General features: G+C 42.6%; 1 protein-coding gene across 1 annotated transcript; it reads right to left on the reverse strand.

Moving 5' to 3' along the window:
* Positions 1-5,419: 5,419 nt before the first annotated feature.
* FZD1 (frizzled class receptor 1) lies at positions 5,420-9,658 on the reverse strand. Its single transcript, XM_084620019.1, has one exon. The coding sequence runs from the start codon at positions 9,237-9,239 to the stop codon at positions 7,365-7,367; it is 1,875 nt and encodes a 624-aa protein (XP_084476145.1). The 5' UTR covers positions 9,240-9,658; the 3' UTR covers positions 5,420-7,364.
* Between the last annotated feature and the right edge of the window lie 5,864 nt (positions 9,659-15,522).

Consider the following 15,522-nt stretch of genomic DNA (forward strand, 5'->3'; position numbering starts at 1 on the left):
TCCTGGTTCGACTGGAGGTGGCAAACAGTTTCCCTTCTCCACAACTCACTTTCCCTCTATGGCTTTTCATGAACACTGCCAAATTACTCCACCTCCTGATGGATTACAAGGGCCATATTCTACCATTAGCTACACTAGTGCGACCTCCAATGTAGTCAAAATGTGGGTTGCCTAGGTATATCTAATAGCAGAATTTAGGCTCCAGGCAGCAGAAAATCTGCTAAGGATGTTGTGGTGGTACAAATGTCCTGCAAATGTCCTCTATGGAATGCAGGGCTTGCAAGCAGCCAAAACAGCCCTCCAACCTAGGTGAGAGGAGAAAAAACAGTGTGTCACTAAAGCAGCCAGGGAAATGTGCTAATTCAGTATATCCCCAGTATAGCGTCTACCTGTAGGACACTCATGGAGCTCTCAGAGGAATGTAAATATCACCGCTGGGGAAGGTGTCAGTCAGTCCTCCATTCCCCAGAATGCAGCAGCACTCAATAAATCAATTATGTGGAAGGTGTCAGGGAGGATAGATCTGGTCTTGTCTGTCTAAAGTAGACTGTAAACTCTAGGATATTAAACTGTCTTTTAGGTTTCTACAGCACCATGCACATTAGTGGAGGTAAATAAGTAATAACTTGGAACAAAACAACAATGCTCATTCATATGAACAAACCAACATAAAAAGTCAGTGGGGTGTTGTTACCGCTCAGTTATATTAGCCTCACTACTATATTAGTCTCACTAAGATGGTATTGTGACTAACAAACAAGGCATGCAATTTAGCATGTAAACAGTTATAAAGTACAACAGCCCAACTGTATGTGCTATTTTAAAAGCAAGAAATATGTAATAACAAAATATAAAGATCTACCAGGCTTAGGGATTTCGGCTACTTGAGTTCATCTTCTGACTTTGTCATCAGCAAACCCTTCAATAAAATTATATCCTTTTCTAAAATTTGCATTGTATAAGTATGGCTTATTTTAATAAAACTGTACTAAAGCTGGAAAAAACCCACAGACTGTTCTTGGTCACACCAAGAGATACTGACAACATCATGGTAGCATGAGCAAAGCTCACATGATTTGTGATACTATTAAAATAAGAAGGAGATACAGTCTTATTTGCCATTGCAGTCCATCATCATCAATATAACTATTTCCTGTAGACAGTTAATTTTAGTTCCACTGTTAGGGCCATCAGATTGATTAAATTGCCATAGAAGTTATTTTAGGTCTTCCACCATGAAATATCTTTCTTGCTAGCTGGCAATGGGAGTTTTTCTATATTAATTCTCTTCATATGCAAAGATAATTTTTAAATTATATTGTAATGATTATGACAAACATACACAAAGGGAAATCACAATAGCAGTTACACTATTATGTTGTTCACTTCCTCTTATTGCAACCAAACCCTTAAAGTATTTTGGGAAAAAAACCATCTGATTAGAGGATGGTAACTAAATGCACATATTATGGGGTTTTTGAGTGCAAGCCTCACTGATGACTGAATCGTCATAAAATGGCATTGCTTCCCTGTATGTGATATTGGTGTGTGCATGTGGGTCCTCAAAAGGGCTGTCTGACCAGAGTACAAGACTACAGTTTATTTACTCGTACAGCTGATTTGAATGAAAACAGGGGCAAGCCCTGGTCTGTGGGAGAAGCCTTGCTGTGGTTGCACTGGAAAATTAATTTAAACATATGGGGAGGTCTGAAACAGGGAGATGTTCATGGATTACAAAACGGTAATGTTTTTCTATTGTAGAATTAAAAATATTGGCTATAATGAAATGATCAAAATGTTGCTTTTTCTTTTTCTTTGTGAATTATTACCTTATTATATTAAAGCCTGTTTTTTTACTAGTTTATTGAGATCTTTACTTGTAACATACAAATCTTGCCTACTAATAACCATACAAGTATTTTGCCACCTAACTTATAACTTGATAGCTTTTAAAGAAGATTTAACATTACCTCACCAACTGACACAGCTTTAAGTAAATGTACAGTGTAAATTTCAGTTTATAGTTGCATGAAATTAAGTGTTGATTTTTTTTCTTTGTTTACTTCCAGGACACTCTTGTCAATTTATCCAGCTTGATTTGATAGTTATTGGGCTAACCCCAAAGCATTTTGTGCACAATATAAACATCAAGGCCCCAGTCTCTTGAAGTGCTAACCACCCTAAACTCCCCCTGACTTCATAAATTGTTGGTGCCATTTTAATAAGATCTTTGATTAACCATGCCTCCACTTATTAAGTCACCAAGCTTTGTTTCCTTTATCTCTTTACTCATTTTAAAAACATTAACATGCTAAAACTGCTGAACTTTAGAAAATGTGGGGTACTTGTAGCACCTTAGAGACTAACAAATATATTTGGGCATAAGCTTTTGTGGGCTAAAACCCACTTCATCAGATGCATGCAGTGGAAAATACAGTAGGAAGATATATATACACAGAGAAAATGTGTTACTCTCATCACTCTTCGGCACTGTAAACATATTGAGGGCATCAGATGATTCAATGTTTGAGGCAGAAAGAACTCTGTCCTTCCCTCTTTTGTGTGGATTATTGCATATCTTGCAAACTCAGCTGGTGACCTGTATGTCTGATAGATTTAAGATTAGGGGTGTTGCATGCCAGTACCAACATAGCAGAAGACAGAAGTCACAGGATCTAATGTACATAAGTGCTTGCAGGATAGAGGCTTTAAGACTGTGATCTCCTTGTAGCAGAGCCCATGCTTTTCTATGTTTGAAGAGTGCTCACCACAAAAGGTCCTTCCTTGATCTGAAGTTGCTGGATCTCATTATGGTACAAGTAATAAATAGTACAAATCTAACTGGATCTTTAAAAACAGGATATTCATAGTCGAGGCTGAATTATGTTGTTACATGGGCCTGTTTAGGTACTGCAGAGATCTTAGCACGGTAGGTGATAGCCACCAAGAATATTGCAATTATATTGTCTGGGCACTAGAGGGTGAATGGAGGATGAAATAACAGCCTTACCTCAGTTTCCAAGTGAAAAGGTCACACTATAAACTAAGTTTGTGAGGATTCTCTTCACCATTTACATGGAAAGAATCTTTAACTGCACTTGTACATGATAACAGCTATTGAGCTAGAGATATACAGAAATGCACCCCCCATGTTAAGTTAGAATGTAGGTCTATTAGAATGCAGCATTTCAGTTTTTAAAAAATAGCCTTTTAAAATATTCTTGTAAATTGGCAGTTTTGTGGATAATTTATGTGAACAAGTTAAAAGCCCTGAAAAAATAGGATTTGTTACGGAAACTACAGTGCAAGCATGCTACTTTACAAATAGTGCGACTGTTACAGAAGGATGAACTCTAGTTCAGCATCCCCAGTTCTCCATGCTATCACGATATTGCCCTCTATAGAGAATAGCTAGAGAAACATGTTTATTTATATATGCCTGCTCATTTTAGATCAGTGGCATGCTAAATGAAAGAGCATAGCATTTGATTAAAGAATGCCTTTTACCAATATTCTTTAGTCTCTCAGTCAAACTTTGCCATATCAAAGCTTTTGTTATATTATCTTCTTTATGAGACACAAAGTAGAATTTTGCAACATTGTTTCTTTTTATACTACAATACAGTCTACTCATAAATATGGCATACCAATTATACATAGCGTTGTCAGAAATCCTATGTCTTTCTAAATACCCTTGAGCTATGGAACACTGGATATGTTTGGAGTATTTTACTATGGTGAAGCATAAATTATTTTAATATGCCCAAAAGAAGGCACCTTCATATTTGTTTAATCTACTTAGACTTGACTTTTACAAAAAGTCCTAAAAACCACGATAGGTGCATTTGAAATATGTAGACAAATAAAAGTATGCCAAAGAAAAATGCAAGAAGAAAGTTGTGCATTATGATAACACCCACTAATGACTTATGGAAATTACTGAATTTTGCAAATTAGCATGCAAATGAACAAACAACAAAAACAAGAATGATGCACAAATAAGATGGAGCTTGCTGCAACAATTTAATTTTATGATATACTGTAGTCTATTCTGTAAAAATAAAGAAGACTGAGCAATGTGAAATTCCCTATATTTAAATCTTGGAAGCACAAATTATAAAGTGTGCAGACCCGAACTGGGTAGACTAGCAAAATGTTACTTTGTATAGAAATGACATTTCCATTATTAAATACAAAAATTGTTATAACCCTAACGCACTTTCTGCAATGCATAAATGAATAAACAAATATTCGGTTTCAAGGTAACTGGTCAAAATATCTCTATTGCTGTAATTATTCACCTGACCATAAAGGACCTGCACTTCAAATGAAGCTGAATGGTTTGTGCTTTAGACCATTGGAACTGAACGCTGAGCAGTACTACTGTAACTGCTAGAACAGAGAATTTTTTTAAAAAAGACAATATTTAAGAAAATGGACAGTACATTTATGCTACAATAAAAAGCCCTATGGTTAAATTCTGCTCTCATGTCTATGAGGGCAGATTTTCGCCTCTAATTTCTAAGTCTTGCTTCCTTCGTATTGCATGTTAATTTTTGCCTGATCTTTTTTATAAACAATTTATATCCCCTACAATTCTGTATAATGAAACACAGTGCTACCTTATAACAGTGGAAAGCGTCAGAAACAAAAATCTCAATTATTCAAGTATGCCTACCAAAACCAAACCTCTAAAAAGGCACTTTGGAAGATAACAAAAATGTTTTGGAAAAAAGCTTAGAATGTATGTAGTTCTTCAAAAACCGGAATGGAAATATTTTCATGTACATATTTTACAGCTCTGGTTTAACTAAACAGTCAAGATTCCAAGAAAACAAAAAGGGCTGCATACGAAAATATTCTGAGGAAGACAATTGTTTATATTTTATAAACACAGCTTGAATGTGATTCTGGCAGTGAGAAACTGGCTAATTTTTTAATAGCAAATATAGAAGGGTTTTTCCAACTTAATCTCTCCTTTGCCAAAAATAAAGAAATCTGCAAGCTTCTTTCTTCTCTTGCCATATAGCAGATCTCTTCTTGGATTTCACACCATCAACCATATCCTATCCAGGATCTTGAACAGTATACATTAGTTCTTTTGAAGGATTAATCTGGACTGTCCTAGACATAAAAAAGAAGCTGCATAATGCATTCCTACACTGAATTCTAGCTTGTACTGTGAACGCAGTTAAAAAACAAACAAAACAACACCCAAACCTTGTAATATATGAAAATAATGAATACAGCATATATTGAGTTACTGTGAGGCATATGTAAAAGGACAAGATCATTTTGTACAAAACCTCAATTTATTTAAGAGAAATTAAAAATATGGTATTTAATATATATAAATTTCTATTCCTCTATAAATATAGATGATCTTGTGATAATGAAAGAAATAAATGAATACCAAATTCAAATACCATTGCATTTCAGGATATGGTAGGCAGAGATAACATTTATGAACCTAAATACAGACGCTTGTTATATAAAAACTTTTAAAAAATACAATCAGGAGAGAGAAGCATTCTGTTTTTTTCATACAGAGGACTAAATATTAAAATGCATCTGTGAAGAGTTACATTTGATGTGTCTTGTTTAAACCTCTTAAAAAAAACAGGAGCATACATTTTTTAAAGATAGCAGACATATTGCACACATGCTTCACAGTATGCAACGTAATTATGGTACTAGAAAGGACATCAGAGTTTCCTTAAAGTCTCATATCCCATCAGATTATTTTGTTTCTTGGTTGTTGTTGTTGTTTTGTTTTAATAGTGGAATAAATCATCCCTCCCTCACAATTTGTACATAATGGAGCATTTTAATACAGGAGCATTTTAATGTTTTCAATATTTCCAGATTGAAAAGTCAATTTATAGATTTAATAAAAAAGCTGAATACTGCATGTCATTCCAACTAATCTCTTTTTACTGAGCTCATATTTTCTGACCCTGTTTATATTGAGCAGTCTATTAATCTAAGTAAATATCAAGTACCTCAACACAACCTTCCAGGTCGTTCTCCCTCAACAGTTTCATTGACAGAAGAAACAATGTTATATCACACACAAGCTGACCCATCAAGGAAGCAGATAGCCAAGAAACTGAGCACACACAAATTAACATTTATAACTATCCTCAGTCTTCCTTCCCTCCACACACTGTGAAACTTTTGGGACAGCAACAGCCAATAACCCCATTTCTGATGAAAGGTTAGCCAGATCAATCACCTCTTGGGTTTCCATTAGAAAAAGAAATAAGTTTATTAAACAGGTTAAAAGGAAAGGTTGCTATCTATGCTCTCTTATCTCTCTTAAGCCATCAAACATACTATAGGTGCGGCTGATATTAGACCTCCACTCCTGACCACTGACAAAACAAACACATGGTACAGTTAAATTTAAAAAAACAGAAGGCAGTCAGTCCCCCCACCCAGTGCTAAGTGTTGACAGGTTTAGTCTGCTGCTCTGCCCTGATCAGACACCTCTGCGCAGGGCTCAGGAGATTGTTCCCTCAATGGTTGGGTAGCTGGGATAAGATCTCCTTGGGTATATATGGCAAGGACTAGACATGTCTGGTATTGGGCAGCAAGGGTCAGACCATCTTCCTCTCCACCATCTATGGCGGAGCTCACAGAAGTGAGGTAAAGCCGTTTGCTCCCCCCATCCCCTCAGGATGCAGGCAGCAAGACTCCTCCATTATGCATCAGGTATATGGGGCAGGGATCAAGTCAGGTGTCTGTGCCCCTCCCCATTCCCACCCATCTTGTAGGCTGGCTGGGATCAGGACCCAGCCTGTGTCAGGAGGAACCTTAGGGAGTTACAGCAGCCTCAATCCAGGCCATGCTGTTCGTGCAACTGAACTCCAAGCAAAACCATTAAAAAACCTGTGCTGGGATGAAAGGAGTGGTTTGTTTTAGTTGCTTTTATTTTTCCATCCTGTACTAAAATGAAAAATAAAATCCAAAGCCAATTAAAAACCGTGAGGAACATCTGCAAATGAGTTAAAATGTCCTAAAAATAAAAAAGGTGAGAGATCTTTGTAATTTACAAATACAAATATACTTACAAATCTTACACAGGCTATTTACAACCCTCTCCCCCAACCACACATAATGTTCAGTCCCAACAGGAGGCAAAGCCTGTCCCATCTTAGGAGTTTCCCCACCTGCCTCCTTATTCTCACTTCCCTGCAGGCTGGAGAAACGGCTAGCAGTCTGAAAAGTTTGCCAAGAGTGGATGTGCAGCAGCCTCTCCCCCCTTCCCTGATTGCGACTGTGGGCACACAATGGAGTTTGGTCCCTCACCTGCCCTCTCTGGTTGGGATGGTGGGTGTCCTTCGGCCTAGCTGAGCTGGGTTTCACACTGTGGTTTCCCCTTGCTTGCTGTTGGTGAGCCTGGTATAGAACTTCCTCCAGGAATTGAGTGTTTTCCCCGACCAGATCCAGAAGCCCGAGGTGATACCCACAATTAAGGTCATGAGATATTTGATCATGAAGACAGTAAAGTCAGGGCTCATGGGTGGATGGTGGTAGCTGTTGTGGTTACTGGGGCAGGGGATGGCATAGCTCTTACAGCTCTGGGCGACCCAGCTGCTTTCCCACTGTTCCCTAAAGGCTTGCTCATAAAAATAGCAGGCGATGACTATGGTGGCAGGCACCGTGTAGAGGACACTGAAGACCCCTATCCTCACCATCAGCTTCTCCAGCTTCTCTGTCTTGGTGCCATCGTGCTTCATGATGGTCCTGATCCTGAAGAGGGAGACGAAGCCGGCCAGCAGGAAGGAGGTGCCGATGAACAGGTAGACGAACAAGGGGGCCAGCACGAAGCCCCGCAGGGCATCCACGTTGTTGATGCCCACGAAGCAGACGCCGCTGAGCACGTCGCCGTCCACCTGCCCCAGGGCCAGGATGGTGATGGTCTTGATGGCGGGCACGGCCCAGGCAGCCAGGTGGAAGTACTGCGAGTTGGCCTCGATGGCCTCGTGGCCCCACTTCATGCCGGCGGCCAGGAACCACGTGAGGGAGAGGATGACCCACCAGATGGAGCTGGCCATGCCGAAGAAGTAGAGCATCATGAAGAGGATGGTGCAGCCCTCTCGCTTGGTGCCCTGCGCCACCGTGCGGGCGCCGTCCTCGGCGAAGCGCTCGTTGCAGACCACCCGCTCCTCCAGCAGGAAGCCGGCGATGTAGGCCACGGCCACGGCGGTGTAGCAGCCGGACAGGAAGATGATGGGCCGCTCCGGGTAGCTGAAGCGCTTCATGTCCACCAGGTAGGTGAGCACGGTGAAGAGGGTGGAGGCGCAGCACAGCACCGACCAGATGCCGATCCAGGTGCGGGAGAAGCGCAGCTCCTCGGGCCCGAAGTACATGAGCCCGTAGAGGCGGCCGGGCTCGCAGGGGGCGCCGCAGTCCTTCTCCCCGAGGAAGCGGTAGTTGAGGTAGGCGGGCACCTTGAGCGCCCGCGGGCAGGCGAAGCGGCCGCCCCGCTCGCCGCCCGCCGGCCCCGCGCCGCGCTGCTGGGGGTGGCTGGTCCAGAGCTCGGGCAGCAGCGAGGGCGTGGGGGTGCCGCGCTCGGAGGTGTTCTGCCCCACGCACAGCTCGCCGGCGCCGTGCACCGGGAACTTCTCGCAGCGCAGCGTGTCGGGCCACTGGAAGCCGAACTTGTTCATGAGCGCCTCGCAGCCCAGGCGCGCCCGCTCGCACAGGGAGCGGCAGGGCGGCAGCGCCTGCTCCAGCACCGTGCACACGGGCGCGTACATGGAGCACAGGAAGAACTTGAGCTCGGCCGAGCACTGCACCTTGACGAGCGGGTAGAACTGGTGCACCTCCAGCCCGGCGTCCTCCTGGTTGGTGTGGCCCAGCAGGTTGGGCATGATGGTCTGGTTGTAGGCGATGTCGGTGCACAGCGGGATGGAGATGGGCTGGCAGTAGCCGTGGTCCGGGATGGAGATGCCCCGCTCGCCGTTGTACTGCTGGGGCTGGCCCCGGGCGGGCAGCACCGGAGCCTCCGCCCACAGCAGCAGCAGGAGCCCGAGACACCAGCCGGGGCGGCTGCCGCTGCCGCGCCTCTTCCTGCCGCCCGCCGCCGTCTCCCCGCCGCGAACTTCCCGGCCGTGCCCGGACGCCCCCGGGGGTGCCCGCTGCTCAGCCATACTTCGCCGGCCCCTGCCTCGGCGCCGCTGCCGCCCCAGCCGGGCTCCCGCCGCCGCCTGCTGCCTCTGCTGCGCCCGCATCAAACTTGAGACTCATGAAGGGGGGCAGGGCGGCGGGAGGGGGACACCCCGAAACTGCCCCGCTCCCGGCCCCGCCAGCGCTCCTCACTGCCCCGCAGAGCCGAGTGGCGAGAGGCGGCGCGCGGCTCCCCGCGGCAGCTCCTGCCTCCGCCGCCGCCGCCGCCTGACCATTTGTGTCAATCCCTCAAGTGCGCTCCCCCTCGCCTCTCTCCCTCGGACCGGTTTCCAGGCGCCCCGCAGTCTGCCGTTCGCCAGAAGGGAGGAGCCTTGAAACCGACGCCTGAGTTGCCTGCGGAAGGGACCGTCTCTCAACATCTCACTCAGCTGCCAGGCGCAGAAGGAGGTTGGGTCGCCCAAGCGCCGCTTTTCAGCCTGTCCAAGGCACAAAGGGAGCAGAGGCGGGGGCTCGCGGTTGGGGGGGGGGGGGGTCACTGTGAAGGAGGCCAGGCTTGATGGGTTTTGCTTTAAAGGAAAAAAAGAGGAAGGCTTGGGAGGAGAATAGCCCCATATGCTGTGAGAGCATAATGAATAGAATAGGGCAGACAATTGCTTTTCATTTTTATGGTTAAAAACTCTGCAGTTCACACTAATGAAAGAGGGTGAGTCAAGGCTAGGATCAGAACAGATGTTTCTAAGTTAAAGTTTAGTGTTTGCAATTTAGGAAACACATTTGTTCCATAGTTTTACAATAAAAACTTAAAGATTGTAACCTGATGCAAGAGATTCTTTGGATTCTGGTAAATATAATAGTGCTAAGCTCGCATTGTCTTAACACTTTGAAAACTTTAAATTGACGCACTATGCCAGTGAAGTACATAAGTAAAACTCTAAATGTCATTTGTAAACCAAATAACCTCTTCCTAGCAACACACACCAAACAAACCCCCAAACCCTAAAACAGCCATTTTGTGTGGAACCCTCAAAAATATGAAGCCTCAACTTCCTCTCTGGTATGAGTTCATAGATGTCAAAGATTAATTTGACCACTGTCTTCAGAAAGTGATGAGAAAAACATCAGCCTGCAACACAGAAACTTTGAAATATGCTTTAAAACTATCCATTTGCTGTTTTAACAGATCTGTCAAAGGGGAAGGCTGGACCTACCAAGTTTTGTTATAATAGGCATTTGTGTTGTCCCTCTTCTCTGCTTGCCTGCTCTCTCTTTGTGAAGATTTGTGCATGTTGTGATACCCTGCATCTTCAAAGGAATGGAAAAACAGACAAAAAACCAACACCAAAAAAGCAGGATGGAAAGACAGTTTGTGCCAGCAGAGCTAAGAGTAGCTCTCTCCTGAAAAGTTAGGATTTTAGGAATGTTACAGACATTTTTTAGAAAGAATTGATAGATTCCCCATAATCAATACAGCACAAAACATTGAATTGGTTAATATATGTTACATTTTGGGTCCATCAGTCTTGACAGTGTCCCTTTAAAGAAAGACAACTCTCTTACTTCCAGCTCCATTCAAAACGCAGCAGGGATTTTGGGGAGTGGGAATCAATATTTGCCTCAGGGCACAATCATAGGGGTGGGGGAGAAAGGGATTGGGGGGATGACAATATAATTGTCAGGCTTCCAAAAGGCAATTGCAGAGAATGGAGAGTAAAGTAAATTAAAAACTGTGAATAGTAACTGAACATCTTTGTAAGACTTGTATTGCCATAATTTGTTTAGTGTAACAGTTTTTTTGGCACAAAAATGAGGAACAACCCTTTGAAATTAGGGTCCCTGATAGTTACACTGAGTATATACTGGTGGTGTTCTGAAGGTTGAAAAATAAAAATAAGTATCAAAGGGCATTTATCATATCAGTGTTGAGTTACTTTTACATTCTAGGATAAATGAACTATAATAACCTAAAATATAAAAGTAATAATTACAACAGTTTTTTCTTGCCTAGCAGACAGTTAGTTTAGGTCAGTGTAAGATTAAAGCCACCTTACTTACAAATACCTTGGGACAGGTTTTTCTAAAATATACACTACTTCTGTAGATTGCATGTTTTGTTGAGTGAATGTGCATACAGTTATTACCAAGGATAGCCATTTCCTCCTATGTTTCTAAGCTACATGTGCTCACAGCCAGAGGAAGTCATGTTGGCTCTTTCAAAATGCATACTCAATTTATTAAAAGGAAAAAACTGGTAAAAGCTAGATGGGAAATGTACTTTACTCACTGAAATTCAATAATAGTAATAATAAACTAGGCTCCTATAATCTCAAAGTGTTTTACAAACATGGAGTATCTGGATCCAAGAACACCTCTACACTGTGGAAATTCAAATTCCCATGTTTGACTGACTGTCCCAAAATCACACAAAGATACATTTCTTACCATCATTACTGTGTGCCCAAAGTCAGTGGCAGAGTCAGGAACAGAAGTCCTGACTCCCAGTCCAGTGCTCCGACATGTTGGACAGCCCTTTTTCTTTCCCTAAACCAGTGGTTCTCAAACTTTTGTACTGGTGACCCCTTTCACATAGCAAGACTCTGAGTGCAACCCCCTCCCTTATAAATTAAAAACACTTTTTTATATATTTAACACCATTATAAATGCTGGAGGCAAAGCGGGGTTTGGGGTGGAGGCTGACAGCTCATGGCCCTCCATGTAATAACTTCACGACCCCCTGAGGGGTTCCAATCCCCACTTCGAGAACTCCTGCCCTAAAATTTTGAGGCCTTGCAGTATATTGTGCCATCTTCAATTTGTACACCGAGGCACTGTATATCACACTTTTATTACACAGTGTCAGAAGAAAAAGAATCTTTGGCAAAAATGGGGCAAATGAAGCCATCCGAATCCTTTGGTCTGGAAGAAAATGTGGTAGAGAACTGGAGGAAGTGATTGCATGCTTTCAAATTTTTCTGGAAGCAAGTGACATTACAGAGAAATAGGAAAGCGTGAAAACCACCACTCTGCTTCATGTGGCAGGCCATGGGCATTGGAGGGCTATAACACATTCCTGTGGGACCATGAAAGGGAGTTGGAAACTCCTATGAGGTGGGGAAGGTCTCAAAGCCCGAGCTCTAGCCTGAAGGTTTTTAGCCCTGCAGCCCAAGCCTGAGTCAGCTGACCCAAGCCCTGAGACTTGGTGCCAAGGGGTTTTATTGCAGTGTAGACATACCTTCGCTGTCTATCTTGTCGTAACAATAGATGTCCTGTTTTGGACCAGAATAAACATGTCCACTGAAGTTAAAATGTCCAAATAGGAAATCTGCATCAAATATCAACTTATAGACTATAAACCTCATTTGGCTCACCATGGGATTCTAAGTAAGCTAATAACTGATTGTGAGCCACAGTTCACGAGTGCCTTATTGTGGCAGTTCTCCTTGACATATTTGTTTTAGCACATCACGTCAAGCCCTTACTATTTTTAGTCACATGTGTTAGGATAAAAGTCAGTACAAATAGCAAAAATGTGATAAAATAAAATGTAGCTGATTCGAGGATTCCACAGCTATCACTGTAGGATCATCACAACATACCTCAGTGTTTTATTAGGGCTAAGATTTCAGAGACCGACAGGTAGAAAAACAAAACCCTTAATCTACATATAACAAACTTCTTGAGCCCAAGACAGTTAACCCTGGGGTAGGTACCAAAAGATTTATGTGCCTGAAAACTGTAAAAGAAAATATACTCTTACAAGAATCCCAGACAGACGCAGCCATTGCAAAAGTGTGAGAGATTTCAAACAGAAAGTGTCTAGCCACCCCCCAAGGTAATGGCCACCTGCATGAAGAACATATGTCATGACAATGTCTGAGGGTCATTCCTATAGGAGAAAAAAAAGACATATAAAAAAACCTAAGCTGGACCCTGGCAGTCTGTTTCTTGGGAGATCCAGAATGCTACTGTCAGTGCTTCTGTACTGACAGAAATAGCACAAACCCACACAGTCATTGGCAATGAAAAATATCAGGAACAGGGAACATGAGGCCCATGTGATTGCCTGCCCAGCAGCCAAACAGGCCACTGCATAAAGAGTCGTTCTGAGAACATGAAGCCATGTGACCAGAAAACCATTTAGGCTCAGAGGCAGTAGTTATCAAAGATGCAGAACAATCCTCTTTTCTGTCAGAGGGTTCAGGTCATCCAGCCCTGAAATCTATCCCCAGATATCTCTATTTATATATTTTGTTATTAGTTTGTGGTTGTCAGTTTTGGTGGAAATTGTGTTTTATCTACACTTAATTTGGGGAGAAAAACCTACCATGTGATAGCTTTTCTAATCCTGATCCATATCATGTAACTTGGGACAGGAATAAATATCAGTCTCTTAGGAGCTCTCCTGGAAGTTAGACCCTTTTTACATCTCATATTAAAGGAGGCACAAGAAGAAATGATAAGCACATTCAAAGTGCACTATAGAAAGTCTCTTCATCACAGTACCCACAACAATTTTTCTGGTCGATAATGTTTATAGAGCAGTTTAAACTAAACTCAATATATATTGAGCATGCAGGCTTATTATTTGGTTTTGTCTTCTTCTAGAAGAAATGTAGATGATCCCTTGTAAATTAAAGCCCTATGTTGCCTGTGCTTCCTGATCTATTCTGTGATTGGATGAGAGAGAAGCTGGGACTGTAATCATTCTAGTGCTGGAACAAGTTTTTTGGAGAACAAGAAAAACTCACCACTCTTAAAAGGGCAATTATAGCTCATGATTCATTTTGTTTTAGGGAAAACATGCACATTTCTCTCTCTCTCTCCTTTTTATTTTCCCATCTTAAATTAATTCTTCTAAAATTATATATATACAGTGCCTCAAAACAACCCAGTTTCTTATTGTTGTGTCTCCCCCCCCCCCATATTTCCTGGATTTAGGGCCTGATCTGCATCCTTATGCTCAAGAGTAGATCTATTGTTTCATTGACACTAAGTAAGTGAGTAAAGCTTTATAAGGTTTTGCCATACACCAAGAAATTCACAGTTAAGGCTGCTCTTGATCTCACACTGTTTGGGGGACTGGTTTAAATCCATTGATTTCAGTGGAATTATTCCTGATTTACGTCAGTGTACATGAGGTCAGAATCATGTCTGAACTGTTGCTCAGAACATACGTGGCAGGGGATGAGCGGTTGTGTGTCTTGTTCTTTTTATGCATGCATTTCCCAATAACATTAGCGAGCGTTATTTATGTAGATTGACAAGAGAGTGTGAGACAAGGTCAGATTTATTGATGTCCTGGAAGGGACATATCAGGGTCTTGCAAATGCCCTTGTTAATGGCCTTGTTCCCTACAAAGGAGAATCTCAGTTTTCACTTCAGAAAGAAATCTTTGCTCCTTTTCCTTGCAAAGATAGCCTTGAAAATATAAACCAGTACATGGATGTAAACTGACCAGGGTAACTGAAAGGAATGAGCTACCAGGTTCCACTTCTAAGAGTCCTTCATCTGCTGAACTCACAGTTTCTATAAGATGTGTCACTTAAGTTTGGGGTATAGTTCAAAGAACCTCCTTATTAACCCTTTCCAAAATCTTCAGGCTGGCTCCGATAATAGTGGTGTGGTAAAAGTGGGCAAGACGAGAACGAGAACAAAAATTTGTTTCATAGGCTTTTCCTAAAATTGGAAGGCAGACTCTACTTTTAAAATGTTCAGCTCTCTCTGAAGCTGGCTACTGACCCAGCTGCTGCACACTCAGACAGCTGTCATGGCATGGTGTTCCCTCCATTCCCATGGCAGCTGTTTCCAGTGGAACTCTCCTTCCTGTGTCCCCATCAGAATCTCTAGGAATACATGGGGGATGAACCACATGGTTCCTATACACACAGCAAGCTGCTCCAGAGGTATGTGAGGAGGAGAAAGCGAAGCACTTTAAACAACTCATCACCCCTGTATCACAATTCTGCATGAGGGTGTCTGCCTTCAGATCAAAAAGAAAAGGAGTACTTGTGGCACCTTAGAGACTAACAAATTTATTAGAGCATAAGCTTTCGTGAGCTACAGCTCACTTCATCGGCTGCATGCAGTGGAAAATACAGTGGGGAGATTTATATACACAGAGAACATGAAACAATGGGTGTTACCATACACACTGTAGAGAGTGATCAGGTAAGGTGAGCTATTACCAGCAGGAGAGTGGGGGGGGTGGGTGGGAGGAGGAGAAACCTTTTGTAGTGATAATCAAGATGGGCCATTTCCAGCAGTTGACAAGAACGTGTGAGGAACTGGGGGCGGGGGGGGGGGGGAATAAACATGGGGAAATAGTTTTACTTTGTGTAGTGACACATCCACTCCCAGTCTCTATTCAAGCCTAAGTTAATTGTATCCAGT

The sequence above is a fragment of the Lepidochelys olivacea genome (assembly GCF_965140295.1).
Source record: "Lepidochelys olivacea isolate rLepOli2 genome assembly, chromosome: 2".
NCBI classification, from domain to species: Eukaryota; Metazoa; Chordata; order Testudines; family Cheloniidae; genus Lepidochelys; species Lepidochelys olivacea.

What these genes read in the sequence shown, in the direction of transcription:
- FZD1 (XM_084620019.1), bottom strand. Translation starts at nt 9,239, where the DNA reads ATGCGGGCGCAGCAGAGGCAGCAGGCGGCGGCGGGAGCCCGGCTGGGG.